Source organism: Cryptomeria japonica, chromosome 3 (genome assembly GCF_030272615.1).
Source record: "Cryptomeria japonica chromosome 3, Sugi_1.0, whole genome shotgun sequence".
Taxonomy (NCBI): domain Eukaryota; kingdom Viridiplantae; phylum Streptophyta; class Pinopsida; order Cupressales; family Cupressaceae; genus Cryptomeria; species Cryptomeria japonica.
The window spans coordinates 204221399-204241292 of NC_081407.1; the positions used below are offsets into that span (position 1 = coordinate 204221399).

Below are 19894 nucleotides of genomic sequence, written 5' to 3' on the forward strand. Positions count from 1 at the left end.
GACCATTTTCACTCCAACTAGATCAAAACATTAAATGACAGATTTTAATTTAGGTAATTGGTCTTATTAATTTGAATTTATAGACTAATCTGTTTATAACAAGTTTGTATGCATCTTTGTTTAGATTATTAATTTTTAACCCTGCATAACAAATGGTGCATGTATCATTAGTTATATTGTTTTTGTTCTCTAATTCAATAAGGATATTTTGTTAATTTGATTTTTCAGTATCAACATTCTCTAGCTTCCATACTTTCTCCCTCGATGGCCATTTTGAGTTAGGTTGCATGTAATATGCTTGAAATTGCCAGGCCTTATGCAAGCATATATTTGTGGCAGCTCCACCAAAAAGATAAATTAGTTTCCCTATAAATGTTACATTCAACAAACTGCAATTGGCATGAACTTTAGAAGCCTGGGGTGAAGTTTAAAGTACTTTTTACACTTAATCTAAAAAATTGAAGTTAAAAGTACTTTTTACACTTAATCTCAAAAATTAAGTCATTGCTACAGGGAAAGAAACAGCTATACTGAAATGATTTACATTTTGTAATAATTTGCATTAGTAGGAATTTAGTTTGTTAACAAGCCCAAGCATATCACTCTGGGTCCACTATTTCTTACATCTCTCCATTTTTCTTGTCCATGTGATAGTCTAAATTCAGGCATCTGATATCAAATGTATGAAATATTGCACACAACTTGACAAACTCGTATATTTTTAATTTGTTCAACACAAATTTGTAAGAAACGGGCTCTTAGAAAACTAGTTAATGCTATAATTGAAATAAAAGACAAAAGAATATAATGTTGTCCAGAATTTGGTTTTTGGTAGTGATACAGTTCAAGTCCAGTATTCCCAATCCTCATCATAAATAACTGCAACTCAGTAAGGGATAATATGTTGACCTCAGCCACCCATCCCAGAGAAGGGTAGATATTGTAGATCGGAATCACGGTCCTTGGGATATGTATCACTCGAGAGCAAATTGATCTGCAGGAAAAATCAATTATAACACCAATATTTTACAGATTATTCACTGCATACTAATTCTAAACTCACAGGAAGATATATCAATCAGGAAAACATGATCTTATTTATTACCTTAAGGATCTCCGACTTTGAGTCTGGATTAATGTATGCTGCCAGAACACTTAAGTGGAAGTCCTGAAGACAAACAATAAATGTAATCTAAGAAAACCAGATCCAAGCAAATAGAACAAATACTTGAGATACCTCTAGGCTTTTGAGGAAGTATGGATTAGTGAAGAGGAGACAAGATAGACTTTGGTAAAGGGAAGACCAAGCGTTTCATTTTGATATCTACTTGGTAAAAAATTGTGAAAAAAATTGCACTTGTTTTACTAGAATATTTGTAATATATGAACTTCAATGAAATCGAAAATAACAGAATTTGGATTACATGATAGATGAAAGCAAAGCATATTTGGTGCTTAGAGGCCATTGAAACAAAGGTGGCGTTTCAACATTTCTATTTCAAACATTAAAAGGCCAGAAAATATTTTCCTAAGCAAACACAACCAGATTTCTGCATTTATTATTTTATATCATTATTTCCACTGCCATTTATTCCATGGCAAGATTTTCCAACTATTAGTCAAGGTTGTCTACGCATTTGAGTAAAATATGTATGATTTGAAAAGAAGGAAGATCAGCATTATCCAATTGAGGCAAAAATGATCTCCAAGCTTCAGTCGATAGGCTTATAAAGATTTGAGATGACAACTGAGGAAGGATACATACAAACACACCATCTAAAGAACAGATAAAATTTCTTCACATTATAAACAATAGCTGGATTAAACTGACAGGTTGCAACATGAACCAATTAAGAAAGTTTAATTTATATTAGTTTGGTCATAGTTCGCAAACTCAGACTCAGAGAGTACACAACAAGCCCAAAATTTTCAACTCCACAAAAACTCGACAATAACTCGGCAAAAACTCAGCACTTAGAAAGTTCTAAAATTTGAAATCTCTTAAAGAAACATATTTTTTTTGTAAAATTCAATTACAAAATGTATTAAATTAAAAATTAAAATCTTGAAAGAGAAAATGCATGGTTTTATAGCAAAAACAACATGTGAAAAGTGCATTTTAACCAGCGTTTACCTGTGTTGACATTTTTACCCATGTTTTTTTGCGTCTATAAAAACACAAGAGTTTAACTTGTGAAAACTCACCCAACAAAAAAAATAGAGAGTACTCAGCAACTCAGAGGGTACTCGCAGAGCTTGCAAACTGAGTTTGGTAACTCACTATCAAAAAGAGGCATTTGTTAATTGGGCGCACACATGGTTGCAAACTTTTGGTCTCAATTTTAGCGTTGAAAAGTATATACCATAAGTTTGAACTTTTGAAGTCAAGCAAGTTCAGTTAAACTGGATCTCATGTCAAAGTATTTTACAGAGACTTGGTTTTTATGGATCCCATTAGGCAATAGAGTGAATTGTTTCAGATGAATTCTTTCATATTTGTACCTGTGAATTTTATGTTAGCATTTTTTATTTCTTATTGATTTCTTTTATTGTGCATGATCTTGTTCACGTTCCTCTTAAGCCCTACTTCAACTTGTGTCAGACTAGGGCTTGTGTGTGGTAGGAAGCGCTAGAGAATTGATTTTTGCAGATAAGAAAAATTCAAAAATAAAGTATATTACCTAAGAATACAAAAGTATAGATCAACAGGTAAATTTATTGACAAGTCAAGCAGACTCAATTAAAAAGGCTTTGGCTAATGTCAAGAATCTGATAGGAAAATATCTGCAAACAAAGGAAAGTGAAATAGGTGGAGGTTGTGTGTCATCAAGCTCAACTTCAAGGGGCACCGAATCAAACTCATCTTCCTTAAGATTTTCAGAAATTCTGAAGTAGGGAAGGCACCTGCCCAAACATGATGGAGATTTGATGCCTGAAATCCTTGGTCATTGGATTCTGACCATTGATAAATTCTTCAAATAAATCCAGTTTTTCTAATATGGACAGCAGTTTGTTTGGCATTTCTAAGCTGGAAGGCAGAGCAGATGTGTGGTGGAAGGGCTATCTCACAAAATTGACAGACCACAGAAGCTAGCATCCTTCTACAAGGGAGGAGTTTTTCAAGGCATTGAAGGCAAGGTATAGGTTCCCAAATCATGAACAAACATCATTCCAGGAATATAATAGTATCATGCAAGAGAAAGATGAAGTGGACGTGGAATGCTCCAAAAAGGTTTGAGCATAGGCAAATGTATCCAAAGGGCCTTAGATTTTGGTTGCCAGATTCATCAATGGATGAAGATTTCCTATTCAGAAGAACATTGGATTCATCAACTTCTTAGAAGAAGCATCCTAAATGGCATTAAAGATTTAAATAAAATTGCAAAAAGACTAATTCAAGGACGTATCTAGCATCAACAAAACAAAAGGACAGGTCAGGGCATATACAATTCTGATTATGGTGGTAGTTACTATACAATGAGGTAAACAAAGTTCTTAAAATAAGTTGATTCCAAAGCTGTGAACATGGTGGAAAACATGGCTATGGTCAAGGACTTAGCAGAGGAGCAATAATTTGCTACCTATACCATTGGTGATAGCCACAAGTTGCAGGAGTGAACAATGGACACGGACTGACAAGAAGCAAGGATTGGTTGAAACTAATGCTTTTTCATTGAAGCCAAGCATAGCACTGAGGAAGAGGTACATGCTCTGAAAACCTTATCGTACAGAAGAACAAGAGGCAGCATCCTAGTTACAAAAATTATGCTTTCTACTAGATACAAGATACAAGAACAGGACCTTTGAGAAGATCTTGGCAATATGATTGAGGTTCCATGCCCAATGGTGATAACTTCAAAAAGGATGGTAAGTGACATATTACTTCCAATGAAAGAAGAAAAGAATTAAAAGGTCTTTCTTTCAATACATGCATTGTGAAATTGGTTAGAGACACCAAAGTGTGCCATGTTCTCTTTGCAAAACAGGCATGGTGGAAAACATGGCTATGGTCAAGGACTTAGCAGAGGAGCAATAATTTGCTACCTATACCGTTGGTGATAGCGACAAATTGCAGGAGTGAACAATGGACACAGACTGACAAGAAGCAAGGACTAGTTGAAACCAATGCTTTTTCATATTGAAGCCAAGCATAGCACTGAGGAAGAGGTACATGTTCTGAAAACCTTATTGTACAGAAGAACAAGAGGCAGCATTCTAGTTACAAAAAATTATGCTTTCTACTCAATACAGGATACAAGAACGAGGACCTTTGAGAAGATCTTGGCAATATGATTGAGGTTCAATGCCCAATGGTGATACCTTCACGAAGGATGGTAAGTGACATATTACTTCCAATGAAAGAAGAATTAAAAGGTCATGCTTTCAATACATGCATTATGAGTATTCTAGTTACAAAAAATTATGCTTTCTACTTAATACAGGATACAAGAACGAGGACCTTTGAGAAGATCTTGGCAATATGATTGAGGTTCAATGCCCAATGGTGATACCTTCACGAAGGATGGTAAGTGACATATTACTTCCAATGAAAGAAGAATTAAAAGGTCATGATTTCAATACATGCATTATGAAATTGGTTAGAGACACCAAAGTGTACCATGTTCTCTTTGCAAAACAGGCAAATGGAAAACACAGTTATTATAAAAGAAGATCTACCAAATGAGTTCCAGAATTTCTTGAATGAAGCATAGGGATCTTGGCCAAAAGAACTTGCACTTGGTTTGCCTCCATAATACCATATAGAAGAATATTTTGTCAGATTGATTTGATTCCATACACCACTCTATCTAAAAATTCTTCCCACCACACTATCATGAAGGATGAAACAATAAGACAGGTGAATAGGACTTTATCAAAGAGAGCACTAGTAGTCTTAGCTCCTACAAAGGATGAAAGATAGAGTCTGGGTTGTGGTTCAAGAGCAAGCGATAAAATCACTGTTCAGAAATTCTATGCCTCCCAAGGATTTTCCAATATATGTTTAAAAGCAGCTACCAACAAATTTTCATCATGCGAGAGCACATAAGGAGGAGATTTTTCACAAGGATGGTATATGAGTTGCTTGTATTGCCATTAGGTTTTGTGAATGCACTGAGTACTTCATGAGTGTTGTAATTGGGTTATTGTGTCCTCCCAATGAAATTCTATTATTGTTTATCTGGAAGATACATTGATTTTTAATGTTCCACAGGGACACATCACTAACCCCTAGTTCGATATCTCAATCCCCATCCCCATCCCCATGTGATTTTCCTTCTTAAAATTCTAAGAATCACTTTTCTGCATTTCAATGTTTCCTTCTCTCCATAAAAGGGCATTCAATGAAGAAAAATTTATAGTGAAAATCAGAAGGGCCATTTACTGCATTTGGAAGTATTGTTTGCTAAGTTATGAAAGATGTTCTATGTGAATTTGAAGACTTCGCTCAATCTTTGTGCCCAGAAGGGTATATCTTGGTCATATAATTTCAGAGAATGGAATAGAAATGCAATGGAAGTTTTCATCCCAAGTCAAAACAACAAAACTGAAGTAAGGCATTTTCATGCAATGGTAAGTTTTCATCCCAAGTCATTCCACATTTTAGCAAGATTGAAACATGCACAACTTGTTTACAAAGAGCTATTAGGACTTTATTTGCACAAAGTTATTAAAATTTCTTAGAAAATGAGGCTGTTTACTGCTGAAGGAAACTTGCTTTAGATTATACAGAGTAAACAGGAATAGATGTCATATTATACAGCAACACAACATAACAATATCAAATACGAGAATATAGCCAGAAAGATTTATCATTTATTGCTAGAATTTAATGTGTACATAAGCATAGCTGGTTTTTGAGGCAACAATGAAGTACATATATAGTATCCGGTGGTTGGTTAAGATTGCCAACCGTCGGGAACCGCCAACAACTACTCGGAAACAAATGTCATTACATAGCCAACTACAACATTATTACTAACATATTATTTATAATTACGGCAAAACTACCGACTTCAGAGGCTAATCCTTTTCATTCTTCTGCATTTTAGTAAGAATTTTTAGATTATGCAGAGCAGACAGGAGTAGAGATCATATTATACAACAAATCAACATAACAATATCAAATACGAGAATATAGCCAAAAAGATATACCATTTATTGCCAGAATGTAATGTGTACATAAAAATAGCTGGTTTTTGAGGCAACAATGAAGTCCACATATAGTATACGGTGGTTGGTTAAGATTGCCAACCCTTGGTGACCACCAACAACTACTCAGAAACAAATGTCATTACATAGCCAGCTATAACATTATTACTTAACAACATATTATTTATTAATTACGACAAAACTGCTGACTACAAAGGCTAATCCTTTTCGTTTTTTTGCATTTTAGTAAGGATTTTTAGATTATGTATAGTAAACAGGAATAGAGATCATATTATAAAGCAACACAACATAACAATATCAAATACAAGAATATAGCCAGAAAGATATATCAATTATTGCCAGAATGTAATGTGTATATAAGCATAGCTGGTTTTCGAGGCAACATTGAAGTACATATATAGTACCCGGCGGTTGTTTAAGATTGCCAACCATCGGGAACCGCCAACAACTACTCGAAAACAAATGTCATTACATAGCCAACTATAACATTATTACTTAACAGCATATTATTTATTAATTACGAAAAAACTGCCGACTACAGAGGCTAAACCTTTTCATTCTTCTATATTTTAGTAAGGATTTTGAGATTGAGATTGATGTATTACGTGTGGCTATTAGAAAAGCACTTAATCAGGAATGTCATCATGTATCTTATATCCTGTAATTTAGTAAAGCAAAGAACTACACTTGTGATCAGGAGATATATGCAATTTTGCATACCTTGCATTACTGAAGGCATTATTTCTTGCCAAAGCGGTTCATAACTTCATACCATATAAATATCTAATGTTTCTTTGGATTTCCACGAGGAAGACGAATGAAGAAGTTTGCAGGGATGGAAAAAAATTGGGGAAGGCGAGGGGACGGTTATATACATATTAATAATACTAATAATAATATATATATATATATATGCCATTATTTTAATAAAATGTACAAAATATACACTAAATTCTGAACTATTTATTCAATTTATTCTCCCTTCCATTTTGAAAAGGATAGTACATTTTATTATTTCCCTTTCAAGGGATAAATTAGAATATTGAAAACCTAAGTTGCCGAATCGGGTATGGGAATGGGAATGGGTAGGTGGGTACGAAACATCAGTATGGCACTATATTTTTTGAAGGTTGGTTACATTTTCGATATGTTCATACAAAAATATAATCTCTCTCTCTCTCTCTCTCTCTCTCTCTCTCTCTCTCTCTCTCTCTCTCTCTCTTCTCTCTCACTCACACACACACACACACACACACACACACACACACACACACACACACACACACACACACACATATACAGTGTACATATATATATACATATGTATATGTATATAAATGTATATACATATGTACATATACATGTGTGTGTATACACACACACACACACACACATATATATATAGTAAGCTTAGAAGGTCATATACTTACATATGCTAAACAAAACCATTACAAATTTCAAATTTTGAAACATAACATACTAATTTAAATTCAGTTTTCAATATAAAAAGATCAACCTAGAATCTCATGATAGATAAGTTTTGAGTTCACTAATCAGCACTGTAGGTCGTAAGAATATTAAAAAGATCAAACTAAAATCACTAAACATTTCAGCATCTAAAAACACGAACCCTAGATGCACCCGCAGGAAATTTGTTTCAGAATCCGATTCCGATACGTTTCATACCCGGAATCGCCTGAAAAATTCCACAATTCGGCAACTTAGTTGAAAACCACTATCAATGTTTAAGCTCTAAAATCAAATGTAATAAGGTAAATAGATTTAATATTTTAATATAGAGACATAAATCAAGTTTTGAATTAGATTTTTGGCAGCAATGTTCTTCTTATTATAATTTAAAAATATTAGGTGTCATGCTTCTTTTTTTATGCCTGGTAATTTTTTTAACGTGACTGACGACGCAGGTACGACACGCCCTCCGGCTCCACGTGAAACGCTTTTGACCAGAGCTGTGAACCGGTGAGGCCACAAACGGGGACCTTATCCCCACACTTGATCAAACCCGTGAACTCAACAGCCCAGCGAAAGCACATGGCATGTGAGCTCAATGGCCCAGCAAGGATTTGAACCTTAGTGGCCACTTCACCAATGAAGTGTTTTAATTGTGACACTACACATCCGAAGACATAAGGTGTCATGCTTAACAATACAAAGGGAACAAACACAAAACAATACTTGGTAGAGTATTAGGCTGGGACATAAATGATAGAGAGATGAAAGAGAACAATCATGCAGAAGCAATAAAAGTTTTTGACATTTAGGATGCATGCCCAGCAATGGTTCTTCTAATGCCTCTTGGCCTTCACAATATATCTATCTTTCCTGTTCCTGTGTCTTGTTCTACTCTCTACAATTGTTGGAGACTGTTTTATCACAATTCCCCACTAAAGCACAAGATAATTGCAAAGCTGTAATATCCCTTGTATTTTGAGTATTTACATTGTATTTGAAGAGGATCTAAACTATTTATTTGTTTGTTCATGTATATTACTATTAACCATTATTCACAATAATTATTAAATAAATATTGATTTGCATTTATAATCACAATCAATATTTATTATTAATTAATATTCACAATAATTATTAATAGCCACAATAAATATTAACTTACATTAATAATTTCAATAATAATTACTGTTAAATAATATTATTAAATAAACACAGATATTAATTTGCATTTATTACAATAAAAAATAATTACTATTAAATAAACACATAAGTATTAATACGATTAATACTTGTTAATTTGCATTTATTACAATGACAAATAATATTTATTAGATAAACACAAAAATATTAATTTGCATTTATTACAAACACAATAATTACAATTAGATAATATTTATCAAATAGACACATAAATATTAGCTTGCGTTTATTACAATCAACAATAATTATTGTTAAGCAATATTCACACATAATATCGGTAAATATTATGTTGACTGATGTTTAATTTGGAATCGCCGAATTGGTTTAGTGTAAGGCTTCTTTGTTTTACCATTTCTTGTGGGAGAGACATGTCCTTTGAAAAACTTTAAATAGGTCCATAGGACAGTCTTTCCCCCAGCCAAAGGCATTGGGTAAGTAAGAAAGAAAATAAGGAGAGATTAGCAGTCCCACAGCCTGGGTAATACGTGCTGGTAATGATATGAACATCTAAGATTGTTAATAATATCATAGGATGTTATTAATACAACATGATGCTGTTAATATAATAAAAATACTGTTAATACTACATGATGCTGTTAATATAATATAATTACTGTTAATACACTATGATGCTGTTAGCATAATATCATATTATTAATACAATTTTAAGCTATTCATACAATTTAATATAGCTAATATGACATAAGAGGGAAATGTTAACATAATAATTCTGTTAATATAATAAAACAAAATAATGTCAATATAACATAATCTGAGGCTAATGATGTAAATATGATCTGATATAATATTGCCAATATAGTATAATACTATCAATCTAATATAATGATGTTAACACCATCTTGTAAAATGTTTTCAACAATAACTAATTACTATTATAATGAATACATATACTGATTCTTCATTACTTATATATCCAAGTCATGGTGAAGGAGGGTGTGAGAAGTATTACAAGAGGGGTACAGTGTATAAGCATTCTTCTAGATACGCCACCTCAAAGTGGGACAGGATGAGCCCATAGAGGCCAAAGGAGTACAATGGGTACGGTCTTTGGGTCTAGGAGATATGTTTTCTGGTGCACTCTCTACAATCTTTTCCCCTCGCCTCCACCATTGCTTATTAACGCAAGAGGATCAATCACAAGAAACTAGGATGATGACAAGATGAGGGGGAACGGTTATAGGACAACTCACGAGGTACACCACTTCATATGGATGGCATGGGCCACATGAGGCCAAGGGGGATGGTATATTTGCTCTTGGGCCTAGGGTAGAGGATCTCGAGGGCACCCTATCAAGTCACCTTATTCTAGCTTCCCTATGGTTGAATTTTTCCAATAAATTAAAGATATCTTATGATTAAGTTTTTGTTCCTAACCGTAGTAGGAAAGTAACTGGGAATTGTGATTTTATGACAAAAACTAGGGCATTTACGAAAAGGGGCATTACAAGAGCATGTCACTAATTGTAAGGAAATGGTGTTGTGCTTCATCACCATGGATTATAATTCTATTGGTGCCCTTTGTCTTTGCTTTTCACTTGCCATGTCTTTGTTTTCGTGATATGTATGCGATGTAGAAATAGAGCAAATTGAAATGAAATCCCCAAATTTTCAGAGAAGGGGGGATGGGGTGGGGATATTCAGCCCCCATCCCTAAAACATCCCCAAAACAAGAAACAACATAGAACCCCAAGGGATGCATCCGTGGGGAACATATCAACAAGCCTTGACATACTTGCAAATACAAGATAGGTCAAGCTCATCACGTTGAATACTTACAATACATACACAACTTTATATTTGTTGTCACAAACAAGGCAGGTAAAACAATTGTGGAAGTAGATCCATTGAGTTGCTAAATAACCTTTGTTTGTCACTTTTCCTAGTGAGGTAGTTGGTTTTAAACCACTAGAGGCTTATAATGGTGATACAAGAGCATCTATAAGGAATACTTGCTCAAGGGTTACTTTTCATTTTGTTAAAGGCATTTGTGAAACCCAAATGACAATATGAGGAAGGTACTTATATAAATAGCAGATGAGGTCTGACAAAACTCTAAAAGTCCCTAATAGGAGACTTAAGCAATGTGAATAGGACTCTCTTTAGCTATCCTAAAAGCTAACTACTTTGATAAAGTCACTATTCACCCCAACCGAGTAATGTATACAATGATGATGATGGCTTCGACTACTAGCCATGTTAGGTACTCATGTACAAATTTCTCATAAAGCAGAGTGTTTGTTCCCTACTGCGAATGGTTTAAGTTCCAGAATAATTCACGAATAAGCATAGAACATACACCAACAATACAGCTATGCAAGTAACATTCATATGGCAGAAAGATGTTCTTTATTGCATTCTCCAAAATATTCAGTACATCAACATTATTGCCGGGTTTCCTTACATGACCATAAATACTACCTGGCGGTTGGCCAAGGTACCAACCGTCGAAACTGACACGGAAACCAACTGGTTGACTCAAACATAACAAAATGACATAACAATATGTAATGTCCCCTACTAGGCTGAGACATGTTTTAACCATAATCAATCTATTTCAATATACTTATGACTCAAACTAAATATATTAGAAGACATTTCCCCCTTAACATTAATCCAATCAGTGATATTCCATAGTTCAATCAATTAATTTATTAATAAGTAAATTGTTCATCCCTCATATATCCATAATAAGTTTACAGATCCAAGCCCTTACCTGTCTTGGGACCATGCCCTCAAGGTTTATGGGTCGCTGATCCCTGCCTTGTCTTGGGCTCATCCTATTAGTTGGATTTAGACCGCCCCTCTTTGGAACATCTCAATTCCCACTTCTAGAATACTGAGAGCAGTAACAAGGATTATATCCAAACACATTCTTCTTACTATTTATTATCTTGTGAGCTCTTTCTGATTTTACAATCTACTATTTTTATTTGTCTGATTAAGACATTATATATATATATATATATATAAAATCTTCTTGATACTACATCACTATTTTATATATATATTCTGATTTGAACATTAAAAAAATAATAAATACATTATATTATATTATATATCATTTATATATTTATTAGTTATTTATTTATGGATTAGCAACTATTTAATACATTGGTTAATTACCTTTTGTATAAATCACTAATACTACCATTGCCTAAAGAACATAAGTTATTAGTACTTAGTATATTGGTGGTTGTAAAGACAGACCGATCTGACATGCATCAGATCTGGTCTGCCATTATATATATTGAATATGACTGCTATACTTATTGCAGTCTAAATTAATATTCTTATTAAAATCCGCATAAACATTATCAAGCTTCCTATAGTAAGCATTCTTATCAAAGGCATCCCCATGCATACCATCAAAAACAAAGATGTTACTGTCTGCAAATTAATAATAGTTCTGATCGGGGCTGTTCCGTTCCCTTCCAGCTCTTACAAACTGGAGTAAAGAAAACCGAGATATATCCCCCTCCTCTAGAGGTATGATTTCCCTTAAATATTTACCAAGGGAATTCTATGAAGGAAGTCGTGTCCTCTTGTCATGACTCTTGCAATCAGTGTTTGTTATCGTGCCTCTCCCTTAACTAATTTTTTTATACCTTAATCAAACATTTTACTCAATTCCTTATTTTAATCGAATAAGCATAATATATCTTTGAGCAATGGAAGATGTATGAGCTATTATTCTTAATGATGGCCAGTGATCGTTGAAAGCTCCTAATCTGGATGTCTTCCTTCATAATTACTAATCACTGATGTGCTAAGGGAAATGTTTTATGCTCTATTTAATTGATTACCGACTGTGGGTCATATAAGGATAATCGTACAACCTTTACTTGATTATCCGCCTTATGATTTGGCCCTTATCGTGATGGCAGATCAGATGCTTACTTTAATTATATTTATGCTACAAGTGTAAAGTGTTATCTCTTGAATCGCTGCACCGAATAAGACAATTGTTCCTGTCCGTAATGGTCTTAAGACAGATCGCCACCTTGCATGATACTTTTAATGACTTGCTGCAATGAAGTCACTATTTGAAGATGCATGGTATTTGATGCTTTATTTTCTTTTGAATCATGATTGCTGCCATACGTAATCTTATAAACTGGTCATTTCCCAAAAATACCATTGGTTATAATTTATAATAATAATAATAATATATATTAATTTATTCTTATTTTGAAAATATATTAAATAATAATATTTAATAAATAAAGCAATTTCAAATAATCATTCACTGGCAATTAATTTATAATAATATATATATATATATATATATATATATATATATATATATATAAGGAGGGGTCATGACACAATAACTTAAAAGTTTTATTCCCTAATTACAGCCTAACATCAACCCCCCCCCCAAAAAAAAAGAAGTCGTCTACCAGGCGACAAACAAATGGAAGCTGATAGAAAAAACTAAAACTAATGTGAGGAGGGATGAGAAGGCGTCCCTTGAAGTATAGATGACTGAGATGTGCCCGCTCGTTGGAGTCACTGTGTGGCCGCCAATTGCCGCTCTCGTGCCAGCTTGACCATATGGGTAGCCTCAACAATTTTGTTGCGGGCTTTCTAAATCTCCTGGCCCTGCACCTCCAACTGTTGCTCCTTCTTTGCCAATCGGGCCTCCAAGCCTGCTACCTTATGTGTCAGCTCATCCTTCACCTTACCACTCACTTCCAACTCCTGCACGTGCCTGGCAACTGTCTCCTCCAACGTGGTAATCCGAGAGTGCTCCTGGGCCAATGTTTTCTTGACACTCTCTACTTCCCTCCCGCAGTGCTTGGTCCTGCTGGGTCTTCATAGCTTCCATATGCACCACTGCCATATGCCGATACTTCAGGACTAGGTCCCGAAAAGCTATCTCTATTCCCCGGATGAAACCATAAAGCCCGCTCTCTTCTGTCACTATCATGTTCCTCATCTAGGTATCCATCATCTCTGGAGTCTCTGTCTTTGGCCATCCTTTGGTCGTGAAGCATTGAAAGAATTCCCCCTCATAGTCTTCCCTGGCAAAGGACAGCAGGCGCTTGGCCACTTGAGCTATCCTCAGATCCTGGCCAATTTCCACACCCTTCACGATATGGTCGACGTCACTTAGGAACTTCGCCATGCCCTCCAACTGGAGTGTACAATGCTGCAAGGTGCCAATTGGATCTGCAGGGTCAGGTTTCTCTAGCCGAAGTATCAAGTCTTCGGTATGAGGCGAGGAAGATTCCCCCCTTCCTGAACTTCCTTGTGCAATGTAAGTTCTTCTGTAGACCTGGGAATCTGGAGATCCTTCCCTGCAGCAGATTCCATACCACCAATTTGCAGAGTGCCGGTATCAAGTCCTTCATCCCCACCAGGTGACGGTGGTAGTTCAGGCAATTTCTCCACGCTTACCCCAAGGATCTCCAACAACCAAGAGTCGATCGTCTACTCCTGGTGGTCATCAGCACGGGGGGGACTTAAGTGTGGGACGGTCTCCTCCTACCCAGGAGTCACTCGAAGCAATGGTGGCAGTGATGCCTCTACGTCCATGACATCAATCACCTGGGTTGGTACATCCCCCTGCTCAAGAGGGTTCTCGACCACCGTCACTTCCACTCCCATGTTGTTGTCTCCTACCCCATCTATCGCCTCCTCGGCCACTGAAATATCACCACCCTCCGTTCCAACCTCAACTGGCCGTCGGCCCATGGCTGGAGCCAAGCGAAAATTGTCATCCTCTCCACTCTCATTGTCATCGGACAAGGATGCCTCCACGACATCTTCCTCACTATCCCCGCTACCTGCACTGGGAGATTGCCCAACATCTTGTCGTTGCCTCTTTCGTTGTGGTTCTTCGCTGGTTGTCATGATGTTCAGATGCGTCCAATAAAAGATAGGGGGTCTATATGGCTCTAGCCTGGCTAACGGCTACAAGTTGCCCCTCTTCTCGGATGGCACTCCTGTACAAATAACATCTAGGAACATGGCGATGGCATGATGCGACATATAAAAAACCTTATGCTGGAGTCCTAAGCATTCACGGATGCGCTTAGAAAGAAATGACGCTCGGCTGAAGACCATGCCATTCTGCAACCCGTTCATCAAATACAGCATCCAAACGGCGATGTTCGACCACCGACTGGCTCCTATCAGTCTTCTTTTGATGATGTCCATGATGCATCGCCACTCTGCATTGGCCAGAAATGTCCGCTTCACCCCGCGACTACTGCCAGACCTCCATATGCTGTCTTGTTCACCCTGTGTTAGGTCCCCTCGACAAACCAGTCGAACCAATTGCTACTTTTGTTCTAATGTCATTTTTCTTTTAATGACAGGGCTGCCCTGGTTAGGAATTCCAAAAATTCTAGCGAACTCAAGGGCGAAATAAGAAAGGGTGAGGTGACATCCCCCATACTGTACCATAGACCTGTGTGTATGCCGATCGTATCCAACCACCATTCCCTTCAGTACATGCTCAAATTCCTTAATGTTGAAGACCCGCATGGTCAGAATGTGGTCAACCCCTGCCCTCTTCAGATTCATTTTGATGATATTGGTGTCCTGCAGTAGCTGCCATTCAACCCTTCCCATGTCAAAGACTGCACCGTTACAAGCTCGTCTCTCTGCACCCGTGCCCGCACCTTCTTCCCTTTGCTGCTACCTGGTGTGGCCATGTTCTCGACGAAAATGATTGTGCCTTTGTGATGCAGAGGGATTGGGCAAATGAGTAGATTGTCTTGGTTTCTTCTCAAGGGTCTTGGTTTGGCACCATCCAATGGTCCAACTTTAATGACCTTCCAAAGGTCTTGAAATCTTGTCACTGATCCTTCCCAAGGATCTTCACAACTCTAATAAGTTGAGCAAACAAAGGTTCACTCACCCCTACTCCAACTACCCTTCTTTACCAAGCCTACTCACTTCACAAACCCCCCCTACCAAGTGGATCTTTGTTCAAAAGGTGAAGACACTCACTTGTATGGTCTTGAACATGTTTTAATTGATCAACACAAAGTTCTGATAGGCTTTAACTAACCCTTACAACCCCCAAGTGCAATTTGACCTTATCAACCTAGTAAATTGAGCTAGTAGCATTAGGGCTCTGTTTATTGTTTTTCTGCTTTAACTTCTAAAATCCTTGAACAAGACACAAAATAAATTTGATATTCAAATACCCTTTTGGAAGCTTCAAAGGATTTCAAAGATTTGCATCTGGGTTTGGTCTGAAAATACCCTAACCCTATTTAGGCCTATTTGCCCTTTTCTAGTTGGTTTGGGAATTTTTGAGTAATGACCTTCAACAGCAAATTGGTTTGCAAGATAACCTTTTGAAAAAGGTTTGTACATGTCTAAGGATCACTTTCATGCCATTTGGCATCACTCTTGGGTCCGCTGTCCTTGGTTTTGGCAATCATTTACCCTTGCACAGACTTGTCACGTAGAGGATGCCAAGTCTAGGGCATCATCTTAAAAATAGCAAACAACACTTCCTGCTCCCAAATCCAAATGAAACAAGTAGTATACATGTTATTTCATCATTCCCCAGGGTTCTAGGCCATTCCCATGGTGGAATGATGAAATATGGGCTTTTTAGCATACAAACCCTAGTTTCTAGGAAATTCCTAGGCAGCAAAAGCAGAGAAAACAAGGATGCAATCCTATATTTCATAGTATTGCAACATTTCCAAAGCTATTTCAACATGAAACCAAAAGAACTGGTTTCAGTTAAAAGCTCTATCAAATTTTCTTGGCCCTTGTTAATACATTTATAATGAAAGGTAATTCACTGCCACACATTTCCCAATGGTTCAGATCATTAATGGAGCCATACAATTCCGTACACACTCAGATTTGCAGCAAAAATGCAGTAAAAAGATACTTTTTGATAGGTTTGAAAGCAATTTTTGTTATTTTTTTCACAAACCGAGCCATGAGAAGTTCCAGAGGCTTATATCATGCCTTGGAACAAGTTACAACCTCCTCCAACAATTGAGAACAACCTCTTAACCATTGGCAACCAATTTTTGAAAATATTGTCAATGCTACCTAATGTAACATGACAATTTTTGACTACAAAGCATAACATGAAACATGCCTTCCTGATGACAGTTTAAAGTGGACCTACAACACGTGAACCTTAAACACCAAAAAACATGAATTAAATGCCCAACTAAGGCCTTTGACCAAGTTGACCAACTTTGGTAGCCTTTGGGCTTATTACATGGCAAATATGCACAAAACACTAAAATCAAACATCATCTAGAAACTAAACATCAAAAGCTCATCCTATCACATGCTTGGACACCTTTGTACATGATTGAAAGAGATAAGAACTCCTTTGGGTGCCCCTACACCACTTTGTCACTTGGGTTGCCAAAACTCACTCACGGCATAACGGAACCAACTTTTATAAGTTGCAATTCCTTGTTCAATTTTCCTGCCGGATCCCCCTATCACTGTCAAATCCATTAGCCCAACCGTTCCCACAATCAACTGAATCTTGACACGTGCTAACTGCGTTGTATGACGAGTTGGCTGCCTTTGGTTCACCGTACGGATTTCTTGTGTACCGATCGTACGGAATTTCAATCTCTTTCCAATTGTATGGACTCCCATAGTGTCCTAGTTCTGCACGGATTTGTGCTAATTTCGTATGGATGGCAAAAAAAAAATCCGCGTGTCACCTCCCTCCACGTACGGAATAGCGTACGGATTTCACTGTAACCCTCTTCCAGCTTTGTACTGTGGTTGTACAGCATCCAATCTTCCTCGCCTTTCGTTCCTTGCTTGCCCATACAGTCACTGTGCAATTCGTGGTGTTCTCGGTAATCTATACGGTATGGATTTCGTGTTTCATGTAGGTCGTGCGATCTCTCCTAGGTCGTACAGAAAGCATACAGAGTTCGTATGCTGCAAAGCCCCATATGGTGTGATCACTTCCTCCAAGTTGTACGAAAATCGAGCAGGATTTGTTGTTGTGAAAAACTGTACAATGATCGTACGGATGGTAGTGTGACAAAAACCGTACAGAATTGTCGTTCCACCATATGGAATCCGTACGATTGGTCTTCTGGTTGTACGGATGTTGCTCGCCAAAAATCGCTTTGATCTTTGATTCCTCCTGCTTCTTTCCTGCGCACTATGCTTGAAATGGTCGAGTAGGGACACACAAATTTTTCATTTTTAGAGTTAGGGACTATTTCGTCAATTTTTTATAAAATAATGCTTTTCCACTTCATACATTTTTTCTTTTTGTAATTTTACAATAATTGTCCTTTGTTTTAATTTTTTGATTTTTCCTAACCCCTTTTTAATTTTCAAGTCATGCCTTACTTTTTCTATTTTTAGCATCCCCTCTTTAAAACCTTTTCAATTTTCTAATTTGGCAACTACTTTTAAATTTTAATCCTCGTACCTTTAGGTGGCTATGGTACTGCATCACTTGCCTCCCCTGACTACTTGTTCTATTACTTGGCTACACCTTGGCGGGTCCCACCTTTGTTCTTTGTACGACCGCCTTCTTCCGCTTTCACAACTTAGCTTTCACATCAGTTTCCTCGTACTTAATAGGTTTATCCCGTTCAAACCGGTGGGCTGGTGTGTCATCCACCCGTGCCACCCCTTCCTGGTACCTACCGTACTTCGAGGGGAATGACTGTTCTTTCGTACCGCCACTTGATTCCCCAATCTCGCATATTTGCAACATGTGGCACTCCGGGTGGAAGACCTCGTAGTCCTCCATCTGCCAATGGAAGAGTCCTGCCAATGAACTAGTTCCATCTTCAAAGCATCCGTCTAGTTCCAGCACTCCTTCCTCGTTGAGTTCCCTCCCTCCTCCGTCTCCTTCGGAACCCCACTCCTATACGTTTGAGTCCTCCGAGTCAGAGTCTGACGACGCAAGCTCTTCATTGACAGCCTAGTTCCTCAGGTCAATCACAGACTTATGACCTTCACTCTTAATTGAGAGTGTATTATTCTTCCAATTATGATTGGCTCTAGCCATGATCAGCCATCCCCTTCCGAGGACGGCATTGTACGCTTTTCTCTCCAATGGGATGACGACGAAGTCCAGAAGGAATCGTTATGTCCCGATCACCACCTTTCGTGCCATGAGTGTCCCGAGGGGTTTGATGTCGTGCTGATCCGCACCGATGAGATGGAATGTTGGTGACCAGAGGGGTAGGCTTGCCAAGACTCCTCCAAGTTTCTTCCGGTAGCATGTTGACTCCAGACCCACCATCCACAATGGTTCTTGTGAGCTTCTGCCCCATTATCTCCATCTCTACCACGACAGGTTTCCGTCCAACACTTACGGTGAGCAGCATAGGATCTATGGCATCTGTACCAGGTTCCATCACTGGAGCTGTACTAGATGGTTTTGTTGTCGTTCGGTGTTCCTGGGCGGTGGTATCATCGGCTGCATTTGTCAAGGCCATCCTCAACTGCAGCATGGTCTGTAGGAGGTTGGATACCTGTACGGGTATAGTGGTCTGTAACATCTTCTTAATGATAGTTTTTCCCAGTCCCGACCGAACTGGGGTACTAGCAGTCGGATGCGAGGCCCTCCGTTCTTCTGCTATCGCATGTTCAATGTCTGCCCTAGCTTCCTAGAGTCTTTCCTTCTCCGTGCGAGGGTAAGGATACGTGGCTTTCTTGTTTTGTAATCTTGTGGTTGCCAGTACACCTTCCTCCGGTTCTTTTACCTCCAACATATTCACCCCTTTTTGCTTTGGACACTCTGTGTCCTCGTGATTTCTCGGACTGCACCATTTGCACAACAAACTCCCCGCATTATCTCCATTTTGACATTCCCGTGCAAAGTGACCCCATTCATTGCATTTCCGGCATTGGATAATGGATTGTCCTTTTGCGTCGTACTGAATTCTACTCCTCGGCGTGGTATTGAGTTCATCTATTTGTCTGCATCTATGTATATTGTCATATACTAGTTATCTGCAATGCACTAAACACACACTCACACCCGTAGGGAAAACAGTTGTTACCCCGTCGGTTGTTTCGGTACCCTCCAAGAGAAGTGTCTGAG

The 19894-nt window shown here is 37.6% G+C and overlaps 1 protein-coding gene across 2 annotated transcripts in view; it reads right to left on the reverse strand.

The window, feature by feature from the left end:
- Positions 1–526: 526 nt before the first annotated feature.
- Positions 527–19894, reverse strand: part of LOC131034230 (protein DWD HYPERSENSITIVE TO UV-B 1) — a 138425-nt gene continuing 119057 nt past the window's right edge. For both annotated transcript variants that reach the window (XM_057965636.2, XM_057965637.2), the window contains 2 exons: positions 1106–1168; positions 527–994 (listed from right to left, as the gene is read on the reverse strand). In XM_057965636.2, the coding sequence (XP_057821619.1) occupies positions 911–994; positions 1106–1168 (147 nt within the window). In that variant the 3' untranslated portion in view covers positions 527–910. The remainder of the gene's footprint in view (positions 995–1105; positions 1169–19894) is intronic.